At 37.6% G+C, this 17,272-nt stretch overlaps 1 protein-coding gene across 16 annotated transcripts in view; it reads left to right on the top strand.

Annotated features, from left to right (window-relative positions):
- The window catches only part of foxp2 (forkhead box P2), an 808,606-nt gene that overhangs the window by 760,771 nt on the left and 30,563 nt on the right, over positions 1-17,272 (top strand). For all 16 annotated transcript variants that reach the window (XM_072551474.1, XM_072551463.1, XM_072551467.1 and 13 more), the window contains 6 exons: positions 3,414-3,497; positions 7,589-7,790; positions 9,513-9,589; positions 9,724-9,825; positions 12,612-12,733; positions 13,884-13,953. In XM_072551474.1, the coding sequence (XP_072407575.1) occupies positions 3,414-3,497; positions 7,589-7,790; positions 9,513-9,589; positions 9,724-9,825; positions 12,612-12,733; positions 13,884-13,953 (657 nt within the window). The remainder of the gene's footprint in view (positions 1-3,413; positions 3,498-7,588; positions 7,791-9,512; positions 9,590-9,723; positions 9,826-12,611; positions 12,734-13,883; positions 13,954-17,272) is intronic.

Below are 17,272 nucleotides of genomic sequence, written 5' to 3' on the forward strand. Positions count from 1 at the left end.
TACTTGTGGTACTGCATTCTCTTTGTTAATTGTAACCTTTCCTTCTTGTATATGTTCTACCTGCTCAGATCCAGACCTGAAGCCCCAGAAATCTAAAGTCCTCCCTCCTGCACCATTTTTCCAGTGATGTATTTATTTGCTCAATCTTCCTATTTATACATGTTTCTTGCTTAACTTCCTAAATTCTGCTTTCTGGACCCTTTTTGTACCAATGTCATTAATAGACTGTCAATTGAGATGCTTCACCATACCCCCTAGAAAAGATCTACAGCTGCTCAGTATCATCCTTGACCTTGGCACCAGGGGAGGTAACATACCATTCTGGAGTCATGTCAGTGACCACAGAAAGACCTGCCTGTTCTTCTAACTGTCAAATTGTCTACCACTAACCTTGTTCTCCTTGCACTCTTCTCTCCTACCCCCTCCCCAAAAATCTGCAGCTCAGCCACTTGTGATGTTCCATGCCTAGCTCTGCTAAATTCTTCTAGTAAACCATCACGCTCACCACTAGCCAAAATGGAAACCAGTTTATGGGTGAGGTGGACTCAGCAAACTCCTTCACTACTTGCCTAGTCTGTCTTGACTGTCTAGCAGTCACCTACAACCTCTCAGACTGTTTGGTCTAAATCTGCACTGTGACCACTTTGTTAAATGTGCTGTTAATATAGATGTCAGCTTTGTAAATGAACTACAATGACGCTGCTGTTTGAATGCCAAGAACAGGAGCTCAATGTTCTTTTTTTCTTTTTTTTACAAAGACAAAAGGTACATGAATCTTTTTTCAGTTTCCACCATCAGGAAGAAAAGAAACACCCGAGTGGCCAGTGACAAGCACCGCCCTTCACTTCAAAGGGCAATGCTGTGTGATCAAAACAGTGAAGGGGAGGGCAGGAACTAAATCAAAATAGAGTTGGAGGGGGAAATTATACATTCCACTCCCTGCGGTGTCCACCTCTCCCTGAACAACTCCAGGGTGTTGGTGGACACTGCGTGCTCCTTTTCCAGAGACACCCGGACTCTAACATAACCGCGGAAGAGGGGCAGGCAGTCGGCCCTAACGACCCTCTCCACGGCCTGCTGCCTGGACCTGTGTATGGCCAGTTTGGCCAGGCCCAGGAGCAGACCCACGAGGAGGTCCTCAGATCTGCCGTCTCCCCTCTTTACCGGGTGCCCGAAGATCAGGAGTGTGGGACTGAAGTGCAACCAAAAACAGAGAAGAAGGTTTTTGAGAAAATCAAAAAGGGAGTGTAAGCGAGGAGCTCAATGTTCTGCGGCTGAAGACACTTCTGCACATGAATCCATACAGGTCACATGAAGCATCCACAAATCTCCACATGGCTCAGGATGGGCATTCTATGTAACCAAGCTGTCCTACCATCACTTCAGCCTACTTTAATCCTATTTATTTTAAACAATAAAACAGAAATTCTATCTACTCACCATTAAATTTGAACTAATCGAGCTTTGAGACTAACTGTATGTTGGCGTCCTTTTCTCATCAGGTCATCTAGATGATACTGACTGACTGACTTGTGGTCCTTCTCTCACCTGCCCTGTGGACTGATGAATAATTTATCTCAAGTGACTCACTAATGAGGCTAATTGCCATCCGATTGCCCGTGAGCAGGTTCCGAGGGATGAGCGTTTCCTGACCCTGATTAAATGCAGGTCACTTTAACTGCTGCCAGGAGTCAGAGACAGAACCTGTTGCCCACTTCTCCAGGTTCCCTGCTATCATGACAACTCCAGCGGGCTCCATTAAATTCAACCAAAAGTGTCCAAAAAACAGACACTAAAGGTGTGAAATTCGAGCCTTGTTATCTTCATTTGTTTGTATTCAGTTCTTGGTTTGTGTTTGCTCATTGCATATAAACTGTTAAGGAGGAGAAAGTGAGGACTGCAGATGCTGGAGATCAGAGCTGAAAATGTGGTGCTGGAAAAGCGCAGCAGGTCAGGCAGCATCCAAGGAGCAGGAGAATCGACGTTTCGGGCATGATTCCTGAAGAAGGGCTTGGATGCTGCCTGACCTGCTGCGCTTTTCCAGCAACACATTTTCAGCATATAAACCGTTAACTTTAACAAGTACTTTGACAAGTATTCCATGGAAATGTGTATCAATTCATTGCTAGGATTACTGATTCAAGGGTGATGTCATTATCCATTTTAAAAGTGGATTACATTTTGTTGGAGGATTACTTTGAAAGTAAATGTCCAGGTGTCCTTATGACTGAGAGGTAATTTCTGGAAGCAGCACAGTTAACTCACTTTTTACGTTTATTATTCCTTTCTTCCTGTGGAAAAGGTTTGCCTGTCTTTTCACACCATATACCCTGTGATGGGGACTGGTTAGTTGATTTGGCAAAGTGGCTTGGATTTGGTTCAGAAAAATGTCCACCATTCTCATTCTAGCTATGTTGGACTTGGGACCTACCACCTCACTTTGTCCGTCAGAGTGGAAGGCAATGATAAACAATACTGACAGAAAAAGCTGCTTACAATGAAGCATCGACAGACAATAAACTGAAGTCATACCTTCAGGCAAAAAGACCTATCATACCATACTCCTTTCTGTTGTAGAGATTGTCCAAGATCTTTTTTATTCAATAAAATGGCACACCTATAAAGTTTTTATCTTTTAAAAATTAAAGACAATCTATAAACAGTTGAATTCACAAGTAGGGATATCTGATAAGTATTTGATTTTAGGGTTTAAGATGAAGCAATTATAAATAGCTGTCTAGCGTACAATTTTCAAAAAGATGGAAACGTTTATCACCCAATGATCTTCCTTTCAAAGTCACCAATTAATAGGTTTCCCCTGGCTGTCTGACTTACAGAAACAATCTGTAGAAGTGAAGTTCATCAACAGTAATGAGAATCTGTGCAGTGTGGACTTAGACACATCTGTGATGACGTTCAGTATTTCACATTGCCTGGTCTCTGTCACTCTATTGAATTAGATTGATGATGGCAGATTGCTGGGGACAGTAACTGGACCACAGAGAGAAAGGTTGAAGTGTGCAGGATGACCCTGGCAGGCATAGTGCTTTGAGAAGGCTTCACCTCTTCGCAGCTGCTGGCATTAGTCCATTCCTAACAGAGTCCATGGGAGTTTTATCAGGACACCAAGGGCCCACTTATTTGTGTTCTTAGTAACTTGTTACTGTCACAATAGCTATGATCCAAATACTCCTATTGACAAAAAGATGAAGTGTTATTTGTTTTTCCATGACCTTTGAACACAAGGGAGACTTCCAAATGATGGGTACTTCTTAAGAAGCTGGTTTCTCCTTGAAGTAAAGTCTACAGAAACAGGTTGTTCCTACAATGAATTTGAGAACGAAAACCTATTCTAGCACAGTCATTTTAAATGTATTTTGCAAGAGATTTATTTTCTCTTTGTTCAATCATAGCTTTCTAAAGAACGTGAACGCCTTCAGGCAATGATGACACACCTTCATATGAGACCATCCGATCCTAAGCCATGTCCGAAACCTGTAAGTTTAATGTTAAGCCATGGATTAAATAGGGGCCATCCTGTATAATGAATACTGTGTATCATAGAAATAAACAATTGCCTTGACAGTTTCCGTATAAAATGGTTATGCCAATACCTAAGAATTAAGTGTAGCTATGAAAAATGTTAGCAGATAGCTTTTTGTTCAACTAAAATAGACATTCTACATTCTACACTGACAAAGTAATATACTTCACTTGTGAAAAATAACTGACTTGAAATGACTGTTGAAATGTTAGAACATTTTATTTTGATGGATTTACAAATACACTTTGCCAGCGAAGAGAATTTTATTGGGCATCAATTGCACTGCTATATAGCTATGTCATTACTGACAAAGCATTGAATGGGAGTTACTTTCAGGTGAAGGATTAGAATTTACTGTCTATCAAAATAGTACCCAAAACATTTAATCAAAAAAACTGGTGTAAACTCTAAGTATGTTTGACGTGGAATTTCAGTTTTAATGAACCTAATTTGTAAAAAAAATTTCAGAGACATTTAGTAAAACTTATATCACTGTTATGCTTTCTCTGTGAGTCATTTGAAATGATAAAGCCAAAACATAATTCACTAAACAGTATGATGTTAAAACTTTGAAATGCACCACTACTTTCAATGATATTCAATTACCATTTTAAAACTTTCTGGACATTCAACATTGACATTATAAACTATATGGTGGAACTGGCTTGACAAAACTGGCCGTTCAATCTATTAGAAATAAGTGTTGAATGAGTGACAGGATAAACTCACTTGATCATTTTGTTACAATTCCTTTACAGAAACTGAATCAGCCCTGCTAAACTTACCTTTTTTACATACTTTCTCCCATGCCTGATTTGTTCCTTGCAGAATGCTATCCAATGTTACTTCCCCATCTTGAGGACAGAGTTACTCTGAAGTATGGACTACTTCATGACCAAATAAAAGTAGTGCTTTCTAATTGACTAAGAGGGGATGAAATTCGCACAAGGCAACTAGGCAGTGCCACCCCTCCTCTGACTGATATAAAACACATTGCTTTTCTACTATGTTGCTGCATCATGTAGCCCAGTTGAAAACTGGTAATATCTCAGGAAAAGAGTGACAGCTATCTCAGGGACTCCGAGTTATGAACTTCTAGTTGAGGGTTGAACACTCAGCCACAGAAACTACCAAGTCACACAGTATTTTAAATATTTTTGTCACAATTTATAATCTTTTATTAATAAGAATTTTGGTGCAGTTCAATTAAAAATAGTACTAAACTGATTTCAGAACAAGTTAATTTAAACACTTTTATTTATTTTAAATGAATAATACCCTTATCACTTCTTCTTACATATTGCATTCCATATGATAGAAAAGCTGGAGATAAAATACTTATCCACTAAATCCATCAGGAATCTGCAGCTCATTCTTTATAAATAAATTATTCAATCAGTAAATTTGTAAAAGTCCAGCAGTGTGGTAACATCCACACTAATAAAGGATCTTCAGCCTATAATCCAAAACTGAACTTGAATAATGTAACTGAAGTATTACATTACATAAACTACACATGAAAGAACTACTAATTGCATTTGATGATGGGTAATTAATAGGGAATCTTTAGATGAGCAAGTTGAACTGAAACTACAGTCGTTTCCTCTTCCCACTGGACACTTGTGCTTTCCAGAATGTATAGCACTGTTAGCCTTTAAGTGGTTGAAGAATAGAACAGTATACAAAAAGATCTCTAAAATTTATATACTGCACAAAAAGAGCTCCATAATTGATATGATAGTCCTGATTTATGTCCTCATATGCAGTGGCTCAGTTGAGACAGCCCACACATTTGATAAATATTAATAGTATGAATTTATTACCAAGGCGAAATGAGCTCTGTTGGTTCATCACTGCACCCTTAACAGCTATCAGTACATGAACACAAGGTGCAACCGCACTGTCTATTATATGACCCCATTTACTCTCTGGATGGTACTTCATTAAATGGTACCTTTTGGCCATGCTACGGATGGATGAAAATCAAAGTTATCAAGGCTGCAAGTCCTGAATAATGAGTTTCACCCAACCTTGAATATATTCAGATGAGTAGAGGTAGCTAAGTGCTCATCCTAGCTTTTACATGCTTTTCCTTATTTATCTTTAATAAATTCCATTTTATCAGAACATGACTGCCTTCCTGCAAACATGTTCTGCTTGTTATTACTCTGTGATAAAATAAATTATCATAACCCTGTAAACATAATAATCAGATACTGTATATAAGTCACAGATTTAATGATAGTGATTTTATGAAGTTTATAACTAGAGATTATTTTTGGTGTATTTAATGATGTCCTTTTAGTTTGGAAAATCACATTTCTTTTTTAAGCTAATTTTGGATTTGTTTTTTTAATCTAGTGAAGACATGTCATTTAACAAGTCCATTAGGAAATATATTTACAGTCAACTTTACTATCATAGTTATTAGAGAGATTAATGCAAGAATTATTTTCAGAAATGTATCATTTTAAAATGCGTTGTAAATATTATTTAGAAAATTTGGACATACGTAATTTTTAAATAATATTTAGTAGTATTTGTTTATCAGGTTAGTTATGGTAATAGAATTGCAACCAAATTTATGTATAAATGTAACTGCATTGCTTGCATCAATCTGCAGGCTATGAGTAACAGTAGAATAAAACAGTTTGAGGTTTATTGGGAACAGATGCACTTGGGAATGCCTTCAGGGTGCCAAGCGTTGTTATTAGACTGCCAGTGAGCTTCTCCTGGCTGCTGCCCAAGAATGCAGAACAATTAGCTGGCATATGTTAATTTTTGTTTCTTTAACAAATTTTTCTACACTCTAAACATGTAAAACAAATCCACAAAGTAAGATCAATCAATGTTAAATGCATAATTTTCTCCAAATGAAAAAGGTGTTTATCTATAGATGAATACATAACATTTGGAACGACAGATGTGCCTGAATTACTTAGTCAGTGGCAATTTCCTGCACAATTCCTGATTTTCTAGTTTTGTGCTGCGACAAGATAACATTGCAGTTTTCCCAGATCAAGAAATTACCCTTCAGAATAGATTGAAAATGACTACAAATTAGCTATTAGGAGCATCACTTAAGAATTTGGCAGAAATCTTTTCACAGTGGATGGGTGTAAATTTTGTTAATTAGATGCAATTTATGACGATGGATGTGTGGTAAATATAAAAGAGGTGATGTGAGAGTGTTTCAAGAATGACTAGCGGAGTTTTATTGAGGGGAATATTTGAAGGGCATACTGTTAAATCGCTTGCATTCATTTTCACTTTTTCTCCTTTTTCTTCCCTGACACCCACATTCCAGGGTACATCAGCAATAACTGACACTGTAATCATAAATTGAAAATGATACTTCCAGAGGAATTGGCAAACTTGACATTTCATTATATTTGTTAACACATGCCACAAATGATTGTTAGTGAAGAAATTCCATTCCCCTCTCCATTTACAATCATATTTAATTTGAAAAATTTCAGTCTCCTCTGGCTAATTTGCAATTAAGACAATTTTGTTTGAATATGTAGTAATGTCATTACCATTCCACCAAATTAGCAGTGAGAGTAAAGGTCAGTGTAAAATTTTCCAGCTGGCTGGAGCCTCTCAGCTGAGATTTGGAACTGTGCAAAATCTGCAGCAGCAGTGGAGTAACAGCAGCAGACTCCAGTCCCATTGCAGTAGCTAGATCCCTTTGATATTCTGCCTTGTTTTTCAACCTTTAAGAATAGACAGATGTATATATGGAACATTTGCTAGCAGCTTTTATTATGGGAGAGACAGGTCTTACAGAGTTGGGGTAGACTAAAATGAGTTGGGCCTGAGTAATGTTGGATCAGATCATTAGATAATCTCTAACAGCATCCTCTAATTAGAGTTCTTATGATACAATTTCATCCTGTAATTAGTTGAGATTGGCTGCTTCCTTTGCTGCTTATTAGTGGCAACACAGCTGTAGAAGTGAATCCACTCTCATTTGTCAAACCTTTTAAAGCCTTCTTTCTCCTGTCTCTGCCTTTTCCCGCTCCTCCTCCTGGGCCTCCTCAGCTGAATCTGGTGTCGAGTGTCACAATGTCTAAGAACATTTCAGAGACTTCCCCACAGAGCTTACCTCAGACTCCCACCACACCAACAGCCCCAGTCACCCCTGTCACGCAAGGACCCTCCGTAATCACTCCAGCCAACGTGCACAATGTGGGACCAATTCGAAGACGACATGGTGATAAGTACAACATTCCCATTTCATCAGGTAGGATTCTAAGGAGCTCTAGTAGTAAACTGACTTTTTGTCTGACAAATAACATTAATTATTTTTGGTTTCAAATTCTCTCTGTTTTGAAGATTGTAGAAAGAAATAACATCTCCTTTGTTGCCCAGAATGGATTGAACTTAAACAACACTTTTTACATGTTTTAGTGTTCTAGGCATTCCCCACAGGTAAAATGATCTGAAATCACTTTATTTGGGGGAAAGAAAATTTCTCATATCAAGGGTTAAGCTGGCAGAAGGAAATAATGTTATGAATATTACAATACATTTTAAAAAGTAAAGCTATAACTTTTATGTTAGATATGGTGCAGATAGTAGTATTTACATTTTAAAGTAAAAAACCAACTAGATTATATATCCAAATAAAATAATATACATCATCAAAATTCTGTGTCTGTTGAAATTTAATAATTTACCAAGTCTCAGATATCCAGTCTTAAAATCATGTTTTCGCCCCCTGTGCTGTTTGATATTCTTAGGCTTTAATTCTGAACATATAATGAAGTGTAATGCGATAATTGTATGAGACTAGACAATGAGCATTTTATCAATATTTCTGGCACAGGCTGAAAAATATTTTTCATCCAGTAACTCAAGTGGATGAGGAATTGGCTCTTAACCAGGTAGTTGAGAGTTTTAACTGCTTAACAGTTAAAATTCAACTAACTGATGCACGGAGCAGGTTTTCAGTTGAGCTAGCTGAATGCACAAATTGACCAATTGCGCAAATGCTATGACTTAGAAACTAAAGGTTGCTGGATCCATTTATGTCGACCTAAAACCAGTGCCTTTAAATCCAATATGGCAGGCATCATGTACTCTTATTTGACATTGAAAGTGAAGTATCTGCCATGTTACCTGAAGCAGGCATATGCAAATAGAGGGCCTTGCTTGTTGGAGGAAGGTCATCTTTGCAAAATTTGATTGTACGTGTGCATAGCATGTCTGGGACATACTGGGGTCATTTTGTTTCCAACTGATTTTCAGCCAAACCACTTCTCTTAATGATCACCACCTGAAATATGAAATTCTTATGTAGCTGGCCTAAGCAGAAATGCTTTCAGCTTCAAGTTAAATTTGCATGCCACTACCACTCATCACTTACACTCTTTCCCCTCTGTTCCTCAGGCTGACCTGAGCCCCTTAGCCACCCTATCTGATCAGGTTGAATGAGTGACACCACTGCAGCCATCAACCTGTCTCTGGGAGTGCGACAGCCACTCACAGCTCAGTGGGAATAAACAAAAGAAGTCTTTGTTCTGTGGTTAGGCTCATTGGAGCAACATCATGCATTGTACTGGGATTGAACCCTGCTTTAACCCAAATTCTGGGCTGATACCGTTCTCAGAAATGATGCAAAGATAGTGACTTAAGTCCCTTCTCCTACCATTTGATCAGAATGGCATGTATGATGGCTGTCAAGAAAATCCAATCATCCCATGCTTCTGGTTGGATGAGGATATATTCTCTCAAGCAGTTTCTCAGATGGATGATGAGGAGAGAGATGCTTAATTGAAAGAAGGAGAAAGAGGGGCAGTGTGTTGTTTATTACTTGTTATGGGTGTACATGATACAAAATAATTAGTTTTCTTTTTTCTATAGCAAGTCTCATTATTAATAATTTGAACATAGTTTTAACTTGTCAATTTTTCAGTGTAAGAAATTACAATGTTTACTTGACATTCACCATTCACTCTTACAGAGATTGCCCCAAACTATGAGTTTTATAAGACTGCAGATGTCAGACCTCCATTTACTTATGCAACACTCATAAGGCAGGTGAGTAGAAAATAAATTAACATTGCCTGATTAGGTTATAATTAATTACTGCCTCAATTAATGTTTCCTGAGAAAGTGTCAACCTGTTTAGTTACCAAACAGCTATTAATGTCATTTTGTCCCTTTTATTTCAGGCTATCATTGAATCAACTGACAGGCAGTTAACACTTAATGAAATCTACAACTGGTTTACACGGACATTTGCCTATTTCAGGCGTAATGCTGCAACTTGGAAGGTAACTCCATAACCTGCACTTTATAGTAGCATGGCAAAGTACCTGCAGATAGGACTGAAGACATTTATTTACTTGACACAAACAGATTGGTATCAGCCTTCCCTCTTTTTAAAATCGGCTGTTGAATAGAATGAATTCCCTTTTTCAAAATGACAAGTAGAAAGAATAATTTTGCCTCTGATATCGTTTTCTAATTTGGTGCAATTAATAGCTTCGCCTTGGTGGAGATGTGAGGGCCTGACACACTAATTACAGTGTGAGCACTCAATCATCAACACCTTTGTTAGTAGCATCGTATTACTTTTTACTTTCACATATTATTGGCTAATTAGTTTGAAAAATGGCTGTTTGCCTTGTGCAACAAATGGAGGCTGTAGGTTTTGTCTTGGTCGGTGCCTTTTGTACACATCATACCTCATCACACAGACTGAAGCTGCCACAGGAGTCAGGGCTGTGGTCAGTCAGCTGGAACTAAAGGAAAGTAAGTGAATATTATCCTGTCAGAACAGAAACACAGTTTATTTACTGAGACAAAGAATTCATTCATATCCCTGTCTAAACAAATCCATTATCTTGCACTTACAAGAAGCAAAATTGGGTGCTCTCAGTATCCTTTTTTCCCCTGTATTTTTCTCTTGAAAAAGGAGTAGCTCAGCAGATAAAGACAATCAGTACATCCTGAATGCACTTTATTGTTTCATTTTAGAACTGAATGGAACAGCAATTAGCCACAAGTCTTTTGGCATAATCAGTGGAAATGTTTGTAGTGGTGAAGAATAGACATGGTAAAGCCAGATCTACATTACAAGCATTTTTTTTTCTGTGCTCATCAGCATATTAAACATTTTGAGTACCAGATTTACTGAACTGAATTAATTTGGATTTGGAATGCAGATTATTCTGAAAGACCATCAGAGACCTATATGTCTGCAAAGACTAATAGCTCTTCCAATTTCCAAATTATGCTGTGTATTTTGTTTTTAATTATTAGTTATTTTACAGAGTTTTAACCAAATGCAATCACTATATATGGGTTATGATTTAAAGAAATATAAAGGAACATACAGTTTAATCATTTTGCATTTATGATTTTTAAAATGTTCATACTGATTTGGCATATTATACATTACAGTAACACTTAGTGATTGTTTTGTCCTTTGGTTTACTAGAGGGAAATGCAGAAATGAAAGATGATTTAATATCTCAGCTTGGTCTCATCACTGCAGCTCGGGAATCCAGTGAAACTCATTCTGAACAGCTTATTAGTTCTAACTATATCGCATGCATAATAAAACTGCTCATTTGCTCATTAATATTAAAATTATCATATTCAGAGCCATGGGCATTAAGATCAATCAAATCCATGGATTTCAGGTCAGATGCAAGATCTGCTTATGCCTTTTTTTACATAGGACCCTTTTCTCAAAGCAAACCTAAAGCACAAAAAAAGGGAATGAGAAAAAAATTATGCACAATCTCAACAGGCTGATCATATTTGTTGGTCTCAAATTATTAATTGTAGCATTAGAACAACAGTCATGGCCAACACTGCTTAGAATTGTCGTCATCTTGTGAAAAGCTGCACATTAGTTATTCCATCAAATTTAATAGAAGTAATAAAATATGTTTACAAATAATTACTTTTTTTTCTTATGCTCATGTAGAGCTCATATGATCTTAGGCAAGATGTGAGCTTTATATAAATCAAAGCACTATGTTTAACGCATTTGGAAATAGGAAATTAGCAAGTCAGCTTGAGTATTTTTACATAAAATTTATCACAAAAGAAATAATTAACAGTAAATTATTTAATGCAAGCCTCTCATTATTTGAAGCTTCTGTATTGTATTGAACTGTTTAGGATTTACGTAAATGTCAGTTAATTTGTACAACAAAAAACTCTGTCACTTGATTATTATAAAGCAAAAAGAGCATTTTGAAACTTATTTTTGCATTGCTCTTTGTTTGGCACTAACATGTGTGGCAGTGGCACTGTAAGTTGTTTTGCTTGCATTTCATACTACAGGAGGAAGAAAGGCTATTCAGTTATTTCAGTGGACTGTGCAATCATCTCTAACTACACCAACCACTGCCATCACCAACACCGCCCCCCACCCCACCCCACCCCACCCCACACACACACACTCCTCACCACCACCGCCACCACCTCCAGCCCCTCACCTCCCCAAGAGCTGATCAGGGACACAACAGACCTGACCTAATTGTACTGGCATTTTCAAAGATACTGTAATTTGTACAGATATTGCAATTTAGACCAGCAGCAGCTAAAGAAGGTTCTGACATAGCTATTATTAAAATAGCTTTGAGAGCTTTGTTATCACAGACAGTTCAAATGGCAGATATTGGTGCACAGTTTTGCTATTCATGCTGCTGTTCAAAGTGTAGAGCTTGCACTCAATCCAAAAAGAAAACTAATTTTTATATTTATGGTCGTGGGTTTTCTAATATCTGAAGAGTATAGACATTTTCAAAAGTTTAAATGCTGAATTATAGTTGCAGAAGTTCATCCTTTATATACACATAAAAATACCTTTTACTAAAATACTAAATAAAAGTAGAGCATTTGGTAATTTACATTAAGGTAATTGGCAAATGCTTGGGTTAGCATTTGGAAACTGCCGTTAGTATGATATATAAAAAGTTCTAGCAGAGATAGAGATGTTTGATTTCAGCATGTTTTCTTGTAAAATTGGCATTCATTTTCTCTTTGGTTTAACTATTACACAATTTGGAATGCTCTTTTTCCCCTTTTGTATTTGCTTTAGAATGCAGTACGCCACAACCTTAGTCTGCACAAGTGTTTTGTTCGAGTAGAAAATGTTAAAGGGGCAGTGTGGACAGTGGACGAAATAGAATACCAAAAGCGAAGGTCACAAAAGATAACAGGGTATGTGTTCAGTATTGTTCATTTTTGTAGCTAACATCAAGTTGCATCATTCCTCACATCCCACACCAGCTGCAACCTTCCACAAGGGCCAAGAATGCTGGAGGGTAAACTTTAAAGTAGATGGTGATAATTCTTATGAAAGTGAGCCTACATTTGATGCATTTTGATAGGTAAGGCTTCACTTTAATGGTCTCCCTGTATCTGTATTTTAGTTCTAACAAGCCTCCATTCATATTGCTTGTATGATATTAGCAACAGCAGGGTATGATTTGCAATATGTATTCTTATCTTTTGCTGTCTTTTAAGCCATAAAAACTTTACTTTTCTGGCTGTTGTGCTGCACTGGTGGCTGTTTGACTATTCTTTCTATTTCAGGATGCTCTTTCTACTAATGCCTTGCAGAAGTGCTTTATTAGGGTTTGATTCCTTTTGGTCAGTTGTTAAGGAAGAGTTCAGAAATGGTCACTGCACTCAGACTGACCTCAGATACCTTGCTGGTCAGGGTATTGATGGGAGTTTTTTGCTCTGGGACCTTTTTCCTGCTTATCATACTGCTTTGCAAATTAATTCACTATCAGGATGATTACATTGGTTAATATTTCTTTCTCCTGGGCTGCATAATTAATAGACATGTATAAGAATTTAAAGAGGCCACAGGTGCATTAAGACAAGCTAAACACTTCTTTGCTGAAAAACCACTTAGTTAGGCAACTGGCCCATTCATCTTGATGATGATGATGTACTTTGGGGTTTGTTTTTTTCATATATTCAGCACTTGCTGCGGTAATTATCACGATTAAAAAAAGGTTCAAATGCTCATGCAGAGAATGTTTAGCCAACTGTTTAAAGGAAGAGAAAAACAGATTGGAATGTTGAATGCCTTAAGTTTTGCATTTTAAAATAGAAGTTGAAATGTTTGGGGAATGTGTTTGAATTTATGTTGTCATTTTAATTGATGATCCTACTTCTGAAAAATAGTGGTGTTTTACTGTTAATGCTACATTTTAATCTGAATTTAATGTTTGTGACATTCTTAAATTAACATTGATTTAACATTTTTCACATTTTTCTACTTAAATCATCATCTGCTTTTTATTTCTTATGAAAGTCTTTTAGAATTTTAACGCATCTTTTTACTTTTCATTTTCAGAAGCCCGACATTAGTTAAAAATATACCTACTAGTTTGGGATATGGAGCAGCTCTCAATGCAAGCTTGCAGGTAAAATGTTTAATAACACTGTTACTGGAATTTGTATGCCCTGACTGCTGTTTAGTCTGAAAAATGTGTTGGAGCTGTCAGGTGCTTTGATACTGATGTAGGCAATTACAATTCAACTTTAGTGAAGATCCTAATTTCTGTATTTCAGCCTTTAATTTCAATTCTTAATTCTAAGCCTTTCCTTCAGATAGGTTTAATTCTAACACTAGTTTCTGATGTGGTTAAAAAGCAAGGGGGACACCCTGTGGCAAACTTTGGGATATCTCCTTTGTATCAAATGTTAGATTGATGGCAGCTTCTGCAAATGCATGTGGATATGCATTAATATTTATCTAAGCTGTCATAAATGATTTCACATCATAGAGCTAGGGAATGAGGCGCTCATGGCAAAAAATTTTAAAGTTTAATTACAATATATAATTTTTATGCACAAGAGGCAAAATGTCATGACTTTTATTTCAGGGTAAAGTTTTGGTCATTCTTTAAAGTCAAGGAGATGCTTTGTTAGAACATGAATCAGGATCTTTGGAGTTAAAGAACAGTCAGCAGGGAATTGCCACTGGGGTTAAACCATTCAGCACAAGCCCAGCTTAGAAGTGGAAACAAATTGGTTTGCATTTCGAACTTGCTTCTGCTGCTAGTCAAACCTTGTATTTAAAGAGCAGCTGCCAAGGTTCACTTTTCTCTTCTCATTATTGGTGCTCGCTAACCTATTACACCAACCTTTACTGAAAAAAATACGTTAACGTTTTAAACTATTCATCTCATGAATATCACTAGTCACAGTATTGGTATCATCAGTCACAAAAATTGGCAACATTTTTAACTGACATTGCAAGTTATTTTGAACACTTTTAATGTAAATGGAGACACAAAGTGAGAAGTACTTGCATTGTTTTGGCTTTGGTAGTTCAAACTGTGAATTTTTAGAATCCCTGTCAGAATTGCTGTTCATACAGTCTGACTAGTCTTAGGAAGACAAACGTAACTGGGAATGGGTTTCCACTCATCAGTTATGTTTGGCTTGTAATGGGTCAAGCAAAGATTGGCATTTAATGGGTTCCATGGAGAAATCCAGACTGGCGCATCTTTCTATTTGGACTGAAAAGAAGATGATGGCATGATATGATGGAATTTAAAGCAGAGGAATGGGAACAAAATGTTTCACAGCAAACTAATAAATTAGAAATATATAGCTGCATTATATGTATAATTACAACAATAGGAAGATTATGTACAGTACAACTACTGTAAGAAAAAAAGTGTTCAGGGTTTAGTAGGAGAGGAATTTAAGTGTGTACAAGAAACTTTTCTGATTCAGTATGGAGACCTTCTGATGAGAGAAGGTGCAAAACTTGACCTACTGTTGGGGAATAAGGCAGGGTAGATGACTGAGCTGTCAGTGGGGAGTACTTTGGGGCCAGTGACCATAATTCTACCACTTTAAAATAGTGATGGATAAGGATAGACCAGATCTAAAAGTTGAAGTTCTAAATTGGAATGAAGATGAAGAGCTTATGCTCGAAACATCGATTCTCCTGCTCCTTGGATGCTGCCTGACAGACTGTGCTTTTCCAGCAACACACTCTCCGACTCTGATCTCCAGCATCTGCAGTGCTCACTTTCTCCCAAAAAATTACAAAAGCTGATTGAGGGGCAGATGTTTGCAGCTAAAGGGACGGCTAGAAAATGGGAAGTCTTCAAAAATGAGATCATGAGTCCGGAGACAGTATGTTCCTGTTAGGGTGAAAGCAAAAGCTGGTAGGTGTAGGGAATGTTGGATGACTGAAGAAATTGAGGCTTTCGTTAAGAAAAAGAAAGAAGCACATCTCCGGTTTAGACTGGAGAAATCGAGTGAATCCTTAGAGTATAAAGTCAATAGGTGTATACTTAAGAGGAAATTCAGGCGGGCAAAAAAGGGGACATGTGATAGCTTTGGCAAATAGTTAGAGAATTCAAACAGTTTTTACAAGTACATGAAGACAAAAAGGTAACTAGGGAGAGTATAGGGCCCCTCAAAGATCAGCAAGGCAGCCTTTGTCTGGAGCCAAGGGAGATGAGAGATACTAAGCGAGTATTTTGCATCCATGTTTGCGGTGGAAGAGGACAAGGAAGATATAGAATGTAGACAAATAGATGGTGACATCTTGAAAAATCTCTATTTTACAGAGGAGGTGGTGCTGGATGTCTTGAAATGCATAAAAGTGGATAAATCCCCAGGACCTGATCAAGTGTACCCTAGAACTCTTTAGGAAGCTAGGGAAGTGACTGCTAGGCCCCTTGCTGAGATATTTGTATCATCAATGATCACAGGTGAGGAGTCAGAAACTGGAGCTTGGCTAATGTAGTGCCACTGTTTAAGAAAGATGGTAAGGAGAAGCTAGGGAACTACAGACCGGTGAGCCTGACGTCTGTGCTGGACAGGTTGTTGGAGGGAATCCTGAGAGACAGGATTTACATGCATTTGTAAAGGCAAGAACTGATAGGAATAGTCAACATGGCTTTGTGCATGGGAAATCATGTCTTGTGAACTTGATTGAATTTTTTGAAAAAGCAACAGAGGATTGATGAATCACAGGTAGATAGGATAGTGAAGGAGGAGTTTGCTATGCTTTCCTTTATTGGTTGGAGTATTGAGTACAGGAGTTGGGAGGTCATGTTGCAGCTATACAGGACATTGATTAGCCCACTTTTGGAATATTGTGTGCAGTTCTGGTCTCCTTCCTATCGGAAAGATGTTGTGAAACTTGAAAGGGTTCAGAAAAGATTTACAAGGATGTTGCCAGGGTTGGAGGATTTGAGCTATAGGGAGAGGCTGAATTGGCTGGGCCAGTTTTCTCTGGAGCGTTGGAGGCTGAGGAGTGACCTTTTTAGAGGCTTATATAATCATGAGGGGCATGGATAGGGTAAATAGACAAAGTCTTTTCCCTTGGGTGGAGGAATCCAGAACGAGAGAGCATAGTTTTAGGGTGAGAGGGAAAGCTATAAAAGAGACCTAAGGGGCAACTTTTTCACGCAGAGGGTGGTACGTGTATGGAACGAGCTGCCAGAGGAAGTGGTAGAAACTGGTACAATTGCAACAGTTAAGAGGTATTTGGATGAGTATATGAATAGAAAAGGATTTAGAGGGTTATGGGCCAAGTGCTGGCAAATGGGACTAGGTTCGGTTAGGATAACTCATTGGCATGGCCAAGTGTTTGTTTCTGTGCTGTATAACTCTGACTCTTTTTAAAAAAAAAGCACTGGCTATGGTGCTTTATGGTGGATCTCACTGTCTTTTCCTGAGTGCATATAGACATACCTGACTATATTTTTACTG

The sequence above is a fragment of the Chiloscyllium punctatum genome, chromosome 32 (genome assembly GCF_047496795.1).
Source record: "Chiloscyllium punctatum isolate Juve2018m chromosome 32, sChiPun1.3, whole genome shotgun sequence".
NCBI lineage: Eukaryota > Metazoa > Chordata > Chondrichthyes > Orectolobiformes > Hemiscylliidae > Chiloscyllium > Chiloscyllium punctatum.